At 36.8% G+C, this 15,421-nt stretch overlaps 2 protein-coding genes across 2 annotated transcripts; one reads left to right on the forward strand and one right to left on the reverse strand.

The window, feature by feature from the left end:
• The first annotated feature begins 7,231 nt into the window (after positions 1–7,231).
• On the forward strand, positions 7,232–9,583 carry LOC117126662. The gene is made up of 2 exons (XM_033275358.1): positions 7,232–7,579; positions 7,673–9,583. The coding sequence occupies exons 1-2, from the start codon at positions 7,232–7,234 to the stop codon at positions 9,581–9,583; spliced, it is 2,259 nt and encodes a 752-aa protein (XP_033131249.1).
• A 251-nt stretch (positions 9,584–9,834) lies between these two features.
• LOC117126664 lies at positions 9,835–14,899 on the reverse strand. Its single transcript, XM_033275360.1, has 5 exons — positions 13,038–14,899; positions 12,201–12,785; positions 11,630–12,090; positions 11,455–11,548; positions 9,835–10,985 (listed from the first exon to the last, which is right to left on the reverse strand). Exons 1-5 carry the CDS (start codon positions 13,881–13,883, stop codon positions 10,281–10,283), a joined length of 2,691 nt encoding a protein of 896 aa, XP_033131251.1. The 5' UTR covers positions 13,884–14,899; the 3' UTR covers positions 9,835–10,280.
• Positions 14,900–15,421: the final 522 nt, after the last annotated feature.

The following is a 15,421-nucleotide window of genomic DNA, read 5'->3' on the forward strand; positions in this document are numbered from 1 at the left end:
TACATCCTCTCGATCGATACGAATCCATTATTGCTTGCTATTAAGTTTGACTCTTCCAATTTCACTAATTCACTTCAGATTCTCTCTTTGGACGTTTTAAGGTTCGTCTCCCAACTACTCCTATTATAAAAATATGGAAAATCTCATCTGCAGCCCTAACCACAAAACGCCAAAGCAACATGCTCAATACAAATATTAATTTCCTATTTCTGTCATGCTACTATTTATTTTGTCGCCATTCCAAGCTCGAGATCTTATGGCTCTCTCTTCTATCAAACTTGATGGATTGTCACTAATATGGGCCACAATAGCCGGTGGCGGATACGTTTCTGACGTCGTAAGGATGCCACTATACATTTGCTCTTTTTCCCTTATTCATTGTGTCTTCAGGCCATCATCAAATTTTAACTTTTGTTTTACCTATTTTGTATCTTATTATTTTGGTTAAGTCTAATTTTGTATCTTATTATTTTGGTTAAGTCTATTCTGTAGCTAAATATAGATTATCATAAGGTTTTATTAGCGCTATCATCATTGAAGGCTAGCTCCACAAGGTACATGTAATATGTGGTCTTGAGTGATTCTTACAGATAGTAGGTTAAGGTGTTTCTGGGTTTTGTTTACGGTACCTGACGTTGTTAACGAAGTGGTCGCATGACTTTGAACCCACCAATGCTGTGTCCCTCTTCTAACAGATGCCAATAGTGGTTCGAGAGACTGGGATGAAATCATTGATCATGGAACCTTTTTAGAATAATAAGATGAGATATTAATCGAGTGTTAGGAGGGAGCCATTAATACTAGAAGATAAAGGTTGAGAAAGAGAAACTTTAACCCCGAGAAGAAGGACGATCCCAAGAACTCAGGCCCAGCAAAGACAAACACAGACGTAGAGTATGATAGCTATGAATTTGCAGGCGTAACATGTTGTTTCAGGATCCATGTATTGAGTTTAAGATTACGCTTCCAAAATAAAAGAAAAATGCAAGGACGCTATATGTCACGTGTAACTTCACCAAGTGGTCTAGATATCATTGACAGCTAGAGAAAGAATGGATGCAAGACTTATATTTCAAAGATCTGCCATCACAAAAGTAATTAGTACTACTATTACAATATACTATAAGAAACTGGAAACATACACATAAATTATATGTTCGTGAGAATACATAGGTACTGCTGTCTGTATGTGAGAAACCAAGAAAAATGGACACTGAACAGCTTATATTCTAATTGAAAATAAAATATTAAATGCATGGGTTGAGGAAGAAAAAAGATGAAATGAATTGGAAAATGGAGGTTCACATAAGAAGAGCATTGAAAGAATGATGTTTCTTTCACAATATTTAATTACACAGGCAGTGTAACAACAATTAAACCATTGCAAACGTATAGGAATCTGGAAAAAAATATTTAAAAACAAACAGCTACGCATGAACACAAATCAGTTTAGAGAAACGACTTGGGCGACTGTCGGACGAACATTTCAAAACATCAAATACGTGGAAAATGATATATACGAGAAGAAATTCAATAAGACCATTTGATATGACTACTCCACCTGTAAAGTCAAAACAAAACTTAACAGAAACATGAGTTCGAAACATGGAATATGCTGTGAAGACAAAATGAAGAAATAACAAAAGTGGTCAGGAGATTTGGTAAATGTAACAGAGTAAAGAACCACAAACGTACAATTAACATCGACTATAGTTTCTATGGGAGAGTGGCCTCTACTGCGAAAAATAATATTGGAAGATATGACAATGCACGATGCTAAACAAAAAAAACCGTAGAAGATTAAAGACCAAAGTCCATGAGTGAAAATAATAAGATCAAAGGTCTAGATATAAGGAAATGAGCTACTGTGGTCGGAGATCAAAATAACTACACAAATAGAAAATAGCACAACTAAAACAATATGCCCAGAATATAGAACGCACAACTAATGAGAAAAGATAAGAAAAACCTGTCCCCGTGCAAGCGCGGGTAAAAGGAGAATATAAGCTTCAGATAGACTATCCACGTAGGATAGAAAAATCAAAATAATCAGAGAGTTCAAAGTTGCCACGTCATCTCATTTATTTTTTCGTAAAAAATAAAAAAAATACGAAGGAAAGGATCGAATCCGGGTTAGTATAACATAAATATAGGGAAGTTACCATTAAGCCATTGAAACTCTCTTGGACACATATACAAGAATCACTAAGTATGAAATCACAAACTCTTATGTACAGTTACAATAATATGAATTCAACTTTCAAGACTCTGATACTTTGTTTTGTAAAATAAAACAAGTAAATGACTAAGCTAATATATTCTTTGAAAGTGTGAGAACATTGACAAATATGAAAAATCATAGATTTTTGTTTTCGTGACAAAGTTAAGAATTTTATAAAAGTAAGTTTTACATATAAATTTTTGTGACAAATATGAAAAGCATAGATTTTTATACAATTTTGACAAAACAACTTAAAACACAGTTCTCTAATATCTTAATAAAATATTATTTAATGATGCAATAATTCAATAAATTTTGTAGTTTATAGACAAAACAATAACACAACAAATTTTGAAACATTTGTTTAACTTATCGATTTCATTTCATGAGAATCCAACTAAACAAGATAAAAACAATTAGATTTACAAATATTTAATTACTTTTTTATTCAATTTTGATTAATTTCAAATTGTAATAATGTATCTTTTTGTAACTTGAAGTTACAAAAAATAATGTTCTTTCTTTATTACACTAGCATTATATATAGATTCTATATACACAAATAAATATAATATAACAACATAAGCTTGCTTCTCCGATTCATATTAAAAAGTTTTAAGTTATCCACCAAAGAAAATTAATTAAATCAATCAAATTGTTAGAATACAACAAATTAATATATAATTTTATTTTAAATTAAATTATTTAAAAAGTGTATTTTCATTAAAAACAAAATAATAAATAAGTAAAATTGATTTGATGGTAATTTTTATGATATATATATATATATATATATATATCAATTCTGTGAAAGAAATAGAAGCTTAATATTGAAAAAAAATCTTAAATACAAAAACTCTAAAAATTAACAAAAAAGTAATAATAAAAATTAAACTATGATATCACTTGAAAGCTTCTTAGACAATATTAATAAAATATTTAAGCGATAATTAGACAAATTTAATTTTTTTTTCCAGCCAAAAGTTTATTATTAATTAGCATCAATTATTTCAAAATGTTTAAGAAATGATAGACAAAAAAATAGGATGTACATAAATGATATATGAATTCTGAATAGTAATTTGTAAAGTTGGCTTAGATAACACATCTGCACATCTATTTTCAGTCTTTTTTTTATGCCTAAATTCAATTTCTTCAGAGCAATTATTCCTCAAAGAGATCGTATGAGATATTGTTTTGATATTCAGATTTTTTTTTTGACTGTTAAGAAGACTGATAATTGTAAAAATGTCTTCTTCGAATATGATATGTCTATAACCGAGTCCCCAGCATGAGACAAGTTTGTTTAAAAAGTAAATAATTTCATTTTTCTTATATTATTGATATATGGTGTTTTATACATCTTGTATATATGCTTTTAAATTGGTTTTCAAGTCTTTCTCGTGTCTTTCTAGTCCTTTTCGAGTCATTACAGGTCTGGAGTTGCATTGGATGGGAGATGGACTAGCTGGAACAAAAGAGGCAGCAAACAGTGCAATTTGGTGGTTTTCACGCAGAACAGTCTTGATGACTGTTCCGGATAGCGGAGCAACCCGAGTGATTGTTCCAGCGGCAGAGATTTTTAAGGAAACTACAATCATTACGGGATTTGCCCTAATTATCCCTATTTTCTCTCCCAGCCGCCTGTGGCTTTGATATATCATATTTTCTGTTTCTCTTTATCATTCTACGCTATTCTAGACAGAAAAAAAACCATTGGAGACTTGTGTGCTTTTGGATTGTAAAGGGAGAAGGCTCCATCTCTCTCACCATAGAGAAGATTATCCTGAACCCTCTTTCTATCTCTTTTATTTACATGAAGTATGATTCAGAATTGATTTCTGTGTTCTCTCTTGTTATGACTGAGTAGTCGATCTAGCTAGCCTAGGGTGTTAGGGTGTTAGATCGTGAGCTAAACATAGATAAGTATCCATTGATTGTCTTCATTCATAACTGCTCTTATTGCTTGCATTAAACTGGCCAGTTATTGTTAGATCCTAGGTTTAACCTATTCATTAACCGTGTAATAGGTTGCTAGATCTGTTATGAATGAGCATAGCATCCCTAATCAGCGAAAGTAGATATTAGAGTGTTTTGTGAACCGATTGGACTTGATCTTAATGTTCATCATCACGCCTTGATCCAAGCGAGAGCTTAGGTATTGAGGATGATCGTTGAAAGGTGAAACACCACGACAGTGGGTTGATCTAGTGTTGTGTTCCTAGTTCTAGACTAGTCCATTAATCAAACTTGAATAATTGTTTGGCTCATGATTGTAAGCGCCCGTTAAACCCTAGGTTAGTTTCTCATTAATCTGAAACTTAAAACCAATCTGTTACTTGCTTTTTACGTTACCACAAACTTTAAAACCCCCATATTGTTTTAGCTTGATTCTGATCCCATAAAGATAAAGTGTAAGATTTGGTCTCTGTGGATTCGATCCTAAAGTGCTACATCGACATACCATTCGATTGTGGTAGTGTGCACATTAGGTTATTTGGTGTGCGTATACACGTAATATCAATTATATAATAAATATATATTATTTACTGATAATAAAAATATAATTATTCATCTATCACAAATATCTATGCAAATATGTGAATCAAGTACAACAATCAAACAACATAATGATTTCCACAAAAGAAAATTTTAAAAATATATGTATGTTATGTAGTCTTATTTTATATTATTTAAATAATGTAATACAATATTATACATCATCTTTTATAATTAAAAAATACCTATAATACCTTATCCGCGCGTAGCGCGGTTAAAAAATCTAGTATATTTAACTGGTAAAACAGAACTTTGATCCAAACTTGGTAAGAGTAATATAAATATAAATGCACATTCAGATATCATCTTTAAACCAATAAGCACGGTTTGAGATTTCATCTTAATTATTCCCATCTATAAGTTAAATATTCGATAAATCAAAATTACGGTACAATTATAAAATTTATGGGTTTCAAACCAACATAAAAACGAAAAAAAATTCAATAGAATATTAAAATAACAAAGTTTTATAAAGGTAATTGCAATAATATCATAAGTTAATAATGCATATACAACCTAAATAATTTATACTAGGTGGACGCCTGCGGTTTCACGGGTTTGAATGTTTTGTAATAATATATTTATTATAATTTTTCAAATTAAAATATGTTTTTATAATTAAGTGCTTTTGTTAAATATTTTTCTAAGAATAATTGTTTAAAACAAATACGACTATTTTAAATATTTTTTGATATATTGTATTGATAATTGTACTAAAATGTATAATATTCATGATTCAGTTTTTAATAAAATTACTTAATTTTTGAAGGTATGTAATACTGAAACTTTTGGAATATTTTATATAGTTTAGAAATACTTGATTGTTAAAAATGATTTTATGAAGCATTATATATAATACATATAAATCACATATTTAATTACCATAAATGATTTTATGCAATATATTTAGGTCGTTTGGATACTGATAAAACTATTTCTAGAACTAATTTTGGGGTTTTTGCAAAATTGACCTACAACTTAAAGTCAAACACAAAACTAACCTCCCTTTTTTTTGAAAATTGGTTTTGCCCTATTCACCCCACAAGTTCATATAATTTACGAAAATGCCATCAAATTTTTTTTTTTTTTTTTTTCGAAAATGACATTTTTACTCTCTCACCCTCATCATCTTCAAGTAATTACAAGATTGCCATTGTCATCAATACCACAACCACCATGAACAACCAATTTGAAGCTCTTAATGCTCCCAAAATCGATTTACCCTTCTTCTTTTTCCATTCTTGTGAACTAAACACAACATATCTCTCACTTTCTCTCCACAATGAGCTAAAAAAACCCAAGATTTTGATTCTAAAATTTTTATGGTTCATAAAGTCATAGAAGCTAACGATTATGGGTGGGTGACTTTCGTTTGTGATTCTGTGTGCTTGGAGAAGCCTTATGTATGCTAAGGAACTTATCTCACCAATTTAAGGTATGAAATCGAGTTTTTTTCCAGATCTGTTCGTCAGACGACTTACTTGGGAAGTCGTCTCGCTGTAGACGACTTACCTTTCAGTCGTCTGGCTGTAGACGACTTACCTGGAAGTCGTCTGGTCAACGCAGATGTTATTTTTGCAATTGACTTTGAAATCTGTAACCTGAGACGACTGAAAGTTAAGTCGTCTACTATTGTTTGGTTTCAAAAAAAATTCCAAAGAACCTAGACGACTTACATTTCAGTCGTCATAGGTTAGTTTTGCATTTGACTGGATAATTTCAGAAGTTTGACTTCCCCAGACGACTTACATTTCAGTCGTCTGGCGAAAATTAAAATAATAATATTTTTTTTAAAGTAAACGACTTACAATTAAGTAGTCATAGGTTAGTTTTGCAATTGAAAAAAAAAACTTCAAGATTTAATTATACACAGACGACTTATAATTCAGTCGTCCACCAGACGACTTAATTGTAAGTCGTCCAGGACTTTTTTCCGAGATTCTGGTCAAACCTCGTAAATCCTGGACGACTTACATTTCAGTCGTCTCGTGGACGACTGAATTATAAGTCGTCTGTATATAATTAAATCTTGAAGTTTTTTTTTCAATTGCAAAACTAACCTATGACGACTTAACTGTAAGTCGTCTACTTTTAAAAAAATATTATTATTTTAATTTTCACTAGACGACTGAAATGTAAGTCGTCCAAAAAGTCAAACTTCTGAAATAATCCAGTCAAATGCAAAACTAACCTCTGACGACTGAAATGTAAGTCGTCTAGCTTTTTTGGAGTTTTTTTTTTAACCAAACAATAGTAGACGACTTAACTTTCAGTCGTCCGAAATAACAGATTTCAAAGTCAATTGCAAAAATAACCTCTGCGTTGACCAGACGACATATAGTTTAGTCGTCTAGACAACTTAGATTGAAGTCGTCCGCGTCAGTCTTTAATAAACTTTCGTTTTCTTTGTTCTAAGTTTGCTAATGTGTTATATTTTGACTTTTTCAGATGATGCGTCAGTTACATGCAGTGTATGGAGAATGGTTGTTGAAAGATGGATGTTGGAATTTTGTGGTTGATCATTTCAAAGGAGCGAGAATGTTATTTTTGAATGAAAGTTCGACACATGCTGATCTTGTTGCAATGGCTCAAGAAGATTATAACCTGGACATGAACACAGAGTCTGTGGAGCTAACCTACTCATTACAACAGATGGCTCCAGACCTTCCTCCTATTCATGTTACAAGTGATAGACAAGTTCGGAACTTGCTCGAGATAACTAAAACGCATGAAGTACGTCTTTGTGTATCAAGCTTTAGCAAGATGAGAACGGTTTCAGAGGAAAGGGATGAAGATCATGTGGGGGATGAAGCTGAGGAGGGGGATGAAGCTGAGGTGGGGGATGAAGCTGATGTGAGCGATGAAGATGAAGAGGGGGATGAAGCTGAGGAGGGGGATGAAGCTGAGGAGGGGCATGAAGCTGAAGAGGGGGATGAAGCTGAGGATCATGATGGGGAGGAGGATGCTGACATCCCTGTTGTTGCTGATGCTGAGGATTATAGTGAGTATGGAAAGGTTAAAGATGAGGATGAGGAAGAAGATGATGAAATCTGTTTTGATGATTACAAAGGGGCATATGGTTGTGAAGGAGAAGGATCATCTGCAGACAGAATCTATGTCAACCAGAGTTTTGCTAGTAAGGATGCACTGCTTTCAGAGTTGCGGTTGACAGCGGTGAGGCGTAGGTTCTCCTTCAGAATATTCAAGTCAACGAAAACTCTGTTTGTGGCAACATGTCGTGTTAGTGGTTGTCAATGGAAGGTCCGAGCAAGTGTGAAACATGGGACTAAAACGTTTTGGGTAACCAAGTATTTGGCAACTCATACATGTTCCATCCCAGACAGAATCGCTCAGCGGAAACGTTGTACTCCGAAGTACATTGGTCGACTTTTCATAGATCGAGTTGGAATCATTGATGGGTTGAATCCGCAGCATATCAAAGATGCAATGAAGAACATGTTTGGCATGACACTTGATTACACCACTTCATACAGAGCATTGTTATATGCGCAAGAAATGGTGAGAGGATCAGCGGAAGACGGGTATGAGCGACTGCCTTCATATTTGGAGCAAATCAAGGCAGCAAATCCGGGTTCTATCACAGCTATAGAACTTGATTCTCTGAATAGATTTAAGTATCTATTTCTTGCTTTTGGAGCTTCAATCAGAGGATTTAAGTATCAGAGAAGGGTCATTGTGGTAGATGGGACTCACCTAAGTGGGAAGTATGGGGGTACTATGTTGGTTGCAGCCGCACAAGACGGTAATTTTCAGATATATCCATTGGCTTTTGGGATCGTAGATGGTGAGAATGATGAATCTTGGGAATGGTTTTTCACAAAATTGGCGAGCTGTGTATCTGATGAGTATCCTCTGGTGATAGTCTCCGACAGGCACGCCTCCATTATAAATGCGTGTGAAAAGGTGTTTCCTTGGGCAACCCGAGGAATATGTTATTATCACCTTCAAGAGAATATTGTCAAAAAGTATAAAGGGAAGCATCTCTTGTACTTGGTGAAAGGTGCTGCTTATGCTCATACACTTTACGATTTTGATCGGTACATGGATGAGATACGGAGTGCAAATCCGGATCTTGCTGAGTATCTGGAGGAAGCCGATGTGACCCTATGGTCTAGGGTTCATTGTCAGGGAGACAGGTACAACTTAAAAACGAGCAATATCGCTGAATCAATTAACTCCGCACTGAAGCGAGCAAGAGGATTTCCTATTCAGTTCCTGCTGGAGTTCATAAGGGAGAAGCTAGGAAGGTGGTACTGGAAAAGGAGAGGAGATGCTTTGAGTCTTACAACTCAACATAGTCGGGGTGTTGAACACTTGCTTGCTGTCCGAGAGGAGAACGCGTATACTCTGAGAGTCCAACAAATTGATGGATGGAAGTTCTTTGTGAAAGGTGGCAATAGGGACTGTAATGTTGATCTGGAACTTCAAAAGTGTGATTGTGGTGTCTATCAAGTCGAGAAAATACCTTGCTCTCATGCTATAGCAGCTGGAACAGCAGCTGGTGTGCATATCTCCACACTTGTGTGGCCGGTCTACTCAAAGGATACTTTGTTTGCAGGATACTCAGAGAATATATATCCTTGTGTTGGACAACTTGTTGAGGCACGCACATGCTTTCCTCCGGAAGTAAAGCGTGGTCCGGGGAGACAGAAGAAATCAAGATGGCAATCTTGGTTGGAGCTATCCAGGATGAGAGGACGCAAACCCCGGAAGCAACACAGGGTTTATAGGTGCTCAGTCTGCAAAGAAACTGGCCATAAGCGTCCACAATGTAAGAACTGACGTGGAAGACCTTTAAGTAAGTCGTCCAGAAGACCTTTAAGTAAGTCGTCCAACGTCTTAACTAGAATTTTCTTCTGGTAAGTCGTCCAGAAGACCTTCTGGTTAGTCGTCCAACGTCTTAATTAGAATTTTCTTCTGGTAAGTCGTCCAGAAGACCTTTAAGTAAGTCGTCCAATGATTTTCTATGTTTTATGAACTTCTCTGTAGTCGTCCAGAAGACCTTTAAGTAAGTCGTCCAATGATTTTCTATGTTTTATGAACTTCTCTGTAGTCGTCCAGAAGACCTTTAAGTAAGTCGTCCAATGATTTTCTATGTTTTATGAACTTCTCTGTAGTCGTCCAGAAGACCTTTAAGTAAGTCGTCCAATGATTTTCTATGTTTTATGAACTTCTCTGTAGACTCTATGTTATGAATTTATATGTTTTATGAACTTTTCTTTGTAGACCTTCTATGTTAAGCATTACATATTCCGAAACTAATTCCAACAGTGCAATTTAAAAAATACAAGTTAAACATTACATATTCCGAAAGGTTACTGCACTACCAAACTAATTTCCTACGGAATTCTAGTTTGGTGTGAGGATAGGTTACAAAAAACATCATCCTATCCTGACCCTGTTAACATCCCCTAATCTACCTAACAACAGTACACAAAAGCATCAAGTTCAAGTGTGAAAGCAATAACACATCCAATATCTAATCATACGTTGCCAGGTTCTCATCATTGTCTTGGTTTTCCCATTCATGGCACTTAGGAAGCTCTCGAAATATATCCAGCGCCATCTTCTCCCTGATGGTCTTCCCGTGTTTTTTGTCAAACGCGGTGGGAAATTCTATCCCAAGAGCATGACATTCGATGTACTTCAGAGTGAAAACCCCACAATCACCAGCTCGGCACTGAGGTACTCCAACGGTTTGTCTCGCATATGTGTATGGCTCCAATGTGTATTGAACCTTTTGTTCGTCAGAGAGCGCGCACTCAACAAGCAGATAAGGGACCATTGTGACAAAAGGCTCCATTACCTCATCGAGTTCTGCAGGCCTAATATGAGAGACAATGCTGTCCCAGACGACGATGTGCCTCTTAGGGATCGATATCCATATAGCAATCCAATGCTCGTTCTTGAAGTTCACAGGTGCATAGATATCATCCACATCCACCCCCCAAACCTTCTTAGATTGGCAAAAAGAAGGTATCAAGCCTGCATGATAATTCCACGCCCCACCAGGGAGTCTTCTTCCTAAACCGTTGGCATCAGGAGCGTCGCTCTTAAAATCAGGGTAGGAGGCCCTCCACTGCCGAGAAAAGACATGATCAAGAAAGCACATTCTGTCGCTCCTGAAATGTTCTGGATGGTTTTGGTACCGTTGCCTCAGTATATTAATAAAAGCATCCATTTGCTGCATATAAAACAATACAAGTCAAAAAAACTTACAAACGACTTACAGACGACTTAGAGACGACATACAGACGACTTACGTAAGATAACTACCAGACGACTCACAGACGACTTAGAGATGACTTAGAGACGACTTAGAGACGACTTAGAGACGACTTACAGACGACTTACGTAAGATAACTACCAGACGACTTAGAGACGACTTAGAGACGACTTAGAGACGACTTAGAGACGACTTACAGACGACTTACGTAAGATAACTACCAGACGACTCACAGACGACTTAGAGACGACTTAGAGAGGACTTACAGACGACTTACGTAAGATAACTACCAGACGACTTATAGACGACTCATAGACGACTGACAGACAACTCACAGACGACTCACAGACGACTTATACAAATCAGAAAAGTACCAGATAACTACCAGACGACTTATATAAGAGTAAGAAAATAGCAGAAGACTTACATGGTCGGTTAGCCATTCTAAGGGGGTTCGGAGGACCTGATAGAATCGACTTCGACATCTACGTGGTTTTTTTTTCAGAGGCAGTTTATAAGAACTGCAAACACAAAATGTAAATAATCAAATGGAAGCTTTTTTTAATCAAATATAAGTAAGCATATTTTTAACAGCAACTTACGGATCTTTTTGCACCCATGCAGTGAGCTCCTTCGACTTCATCTTGTCAATGGGTGCAAAAGGATCATAGCCTCCGCCAACCTGTTTGTTTGGAATGATCTGTTTGGCAGTGCTGTTTCCCTTAAAAGGAGTTTGCTGTGTGGGAGCAAGCTTCCTTTCTCGCACACTTTTTTTACGGAGATTCACCAAAGCAGTCTCCTTCTTTGTCTGCCTTCTAGCTTCTTCAACGAGTAAATCTGAAGCGGTCGAAACTTGTTTGTCCAATATAAGAAGGCTAGGATCTTCACTCGGTAAGTCGTCTGCAGGACTCACAAGACAGAGCTCTCTCGAGGAACTCGGTTCTGTAGTAAGACTCGGTTCTTTGGCTTCCTTCTGTCCTGCTTTCGCCCCATTCACACTTTCACTCTGCAATTTCGAGTTCACAGTGTGTTTAAAAACTATTAACAAAAGATCAAATTCACACTAGAAACAAAGCACACATGTTCAGAATCAAGGCATACAGTGGTTCATCAAAGCACACTAGAAACAAAGCACACATGTTCATCAAAGCACACAAGAAACAAATCACATCAGTCCTGACTCTTCCTAACACATTGCCTAGTGACTCTCTTCTCTGCAATTTTGGGAGAGGTTTTGGTACTAACCCCGGGTTCGTCAACAGGTTTTGGTGGATTTGAAGTGGTTGTAAGTTGACGATCATCAGATGAACCCCCTCTGTTGGTGATTCCCACCTTCTTCTCCACAGCTTCAATCCTATCCGCCAGTAACTTGAGCTCCTTAAGACACGTCCCAAAGCCAAGATTAATGGCATCAGATATGTCCTTCAAGGTCTTTTCAATCTGCTGACCTTCACTACCCGCCGCAGGTTTCTCAGCAGAAACAGAAGACCCTTTACGAGCTTTCTTCCGAGGTCTGCTACTTTCTTCTTTCACAACACTCTCTGACTTCACGGGACTCACTTCATTCTTCACTGGAATCACTTCCATCTTCACAACCTTGCGAGTACCGGTGACTGGCCAGCATTCCATGGTCCACTCCCATCCAGGATCATTAAACATGACTTTAATTATGTTATCCGCGGCAGGGTCATCTACGTCTCCGTCCCATTTTGGAAACATTTCATCAAAATCCTTCTGAACGAAGTTCTTCACGATAGTCTGCAATAAATAAAAGATATAAACTTAGTTAAGTCGTCTGAGAAGTATTTTGTTCACAGACGACTTAAAGTTAAGTCGTCTGAGAAGTATTTTGATCACAGACGACTTAAAGTTAAGTCGTCTGAAAGTCTTCCAACAAAAAGACCACTCAGACGACTTATAAGTAAGTCGTCTGAGTGGTCTTTTGTTGGATGACTTCCACACGACTTAACTTTAAGTCGTCTGAGAAGTCTTAGGAGTGAAGTTAAGTACCTGTTTATTGATAGCAGCCTTAAAAAATTTGCGTTGTCTTTTGCCACCCTTGTAAGCCAGCAACAGTGGAGACGGTCTGTTTGGTACGGGAGACCCATAATTAGCACCCAATTCTGGCAGAGCATAGTACGCCCACACTTGGAGCACTTGTATGAACCCATCAACAGTGTAACCAGTTTGCGTCAAGTCTTTTGCCTTCAGAGAATCCATCAGCACCTTAAACGCCACTCTCCCCCATGGATAATTCTCAAATTTTTCTAAATCCATCACTAGCCTTGCAAGACTAGCTGATGTAGCGGATGAGAACTTTTTCCCTTCGATGTACCCTGCGTAGATGGCAAGGTATCCCAGCCGCATGCGATCATCCCGAGACCACTCGTCGCAGTTGTAAAATGCTTCTGTTATCTGATCAATACTTGGCCCAGTATCGATATCAACACCCATCTTCTCCCAGAAAGCAGCCATCTCCGTCGTAACCTCACACCTTGGATTTTCCAGGTCCTTGATGTAATCGCAGTTCAGCCCAGTGAGGTATTCAAACTCTATCAGTGAAAACCTCACAGGTTGTGAAACGACAAGACTCCAGAGCTCAAACTTCTTCTTGATGTCTAGCTGGAAAGAGAGCATAAAATGTACCAGCCTTGAAGTCCAACCAAAGTCAAGCTCCTTGAATTTGATGAACACTCCTAACTTCGACGCCTTCAGATCCTCATATTCGTCAGCTGTGAGACAATCACATAGAGCTTTAAACAACTTCGTGTCATCAGAATGATACGAAATGCTCCTGATTGCATCAGGCTCTTCTCCTAATGTAAACATCCTCGGCGGGAATTCTGGTAAATCCATTTAAAGGCCTGCAAATAATCACAAACAACCATCTCAAACACATAGGTTGCGCACTATGCTAAATGCTATAGAAGACTTCCAGACGACTTACAGGAAGTGAGAAGACTACTCAGACGACTTCCAGGAAGTGAGAAGACTACTTGGACGACTTCCAGGAAAGTCTTCTACTATGTCTTACTCTCTGGACGACTTACATGTAAGTCGTCCAGAGAGTAAGACATAGTAGAAGACTTTCCTGGAAGTCGTCCAAGTAGTCTTCTCACTTCCTGGAAGTCGTCTGAGTAGTCTTCTCACTTCCTGGAAGTCGTCTGGGTAATCTTTCAGCAAAAGACTACAACAATCTCAAAATCTTTTAAACAAAAGACGAATGACTTACAGTTGGAGAATATATTGTCCGAGAAGATATGGTCGGAGAAGATGTGGCCCCAAGCCGTTACAGATCTGCAAATCGAAGGGAAAAGAAGAATCAATACTAAAATATTTAGGGTTTTTCCGGCGGCTAAACGCCTTAATACATGAGAAATAACATACCGGCGGCGGAGTTTGGCAAACGAGATTTCAGATCTGAAAAAAAGAAGCGGACGGTCAGTTTAAACTACGAAAATACTCTACGGCATGAAGGAGAAACGAGATTCGTCGTAATCGGAGAGATTACCGGCGAAGATAACGGCGGAACACGACCACGGTAGGGTTTTCGTCTTATCGCCTTCGAAATCGCCGTTGGAGAGAAACGGCGCTAGGGTTTCGTAAAATTGTGAAACAGTGAAAAAAATAGCTTTTATATGTCCGGTAAATGATCCGGTTAGGTTAAAACGTACATTGGTAAAATTAAAGGTTCGGTACGATGTGGACGACTGAAATATACGTCGTCCGTGTAAATTATTCAACAGACGACCGAAATATAAGTCGTCCACACCCTAAACATAACCCCTAAACTTATTTATCTAATTAAACACTTCATAAAATCAAATCAAACTTGAAAAGTGTTTACTATACACAGAAATAAACACATATTGGTGAAAACTAATTTTTGAAAAAAACATTTTAGTTTTCCAAGATCTAACCCTAACAATACATACAATACTACAACATATGTTTGCCAAACTCCTAAACCAAAGAATATAATGATACACTACTTCCACTCATCTATCTTCAAAACAAATCAATTTTATCATATCTTAATTTATATCACTTAAAACTGTTTATAATTACTTGATTTTTATTTTTCACGCATCAAAATATTTTTTACAAGATTTATAAATTATTTTTAAAATAAGCTGGTACCAGACGACTGAAGTTTCAGTCGTCTAGACGACTGAAGTTTCAGTCGTCTAGAAGACTGAAGTTTCAGTCGTCTAGACGACTTCCAACAATTCAGACGACTCAGACGATTTACTGGGGCTATATTCGTAAAAATGGCTTCTGTTTTTTTGTTTGGTCACAAGGGACTGAGCTGTAATTTCACTAGGCTTTTAGGTTAGTTTTGCATTTGATTCAAGTTTGGGTATAGGTTTGGGATTAAAATCAAGTTGTGGGTT

This window comes from Brassica rapa, chromosome A01 (assembly GCF_000309985.2).
Source record: "Brassica rapa cultivar Chiifu-401-42 chromosome A01, CAAS_Brap_v3.01, whole genome shotgun sequence".
NCBI classification, from domain to species: Eukaryota; Viridiplantae; Streptophyta; class Magnoliopsida; order Brassicales; family Brassicaceae; genus Brassica; species Brassica rapa.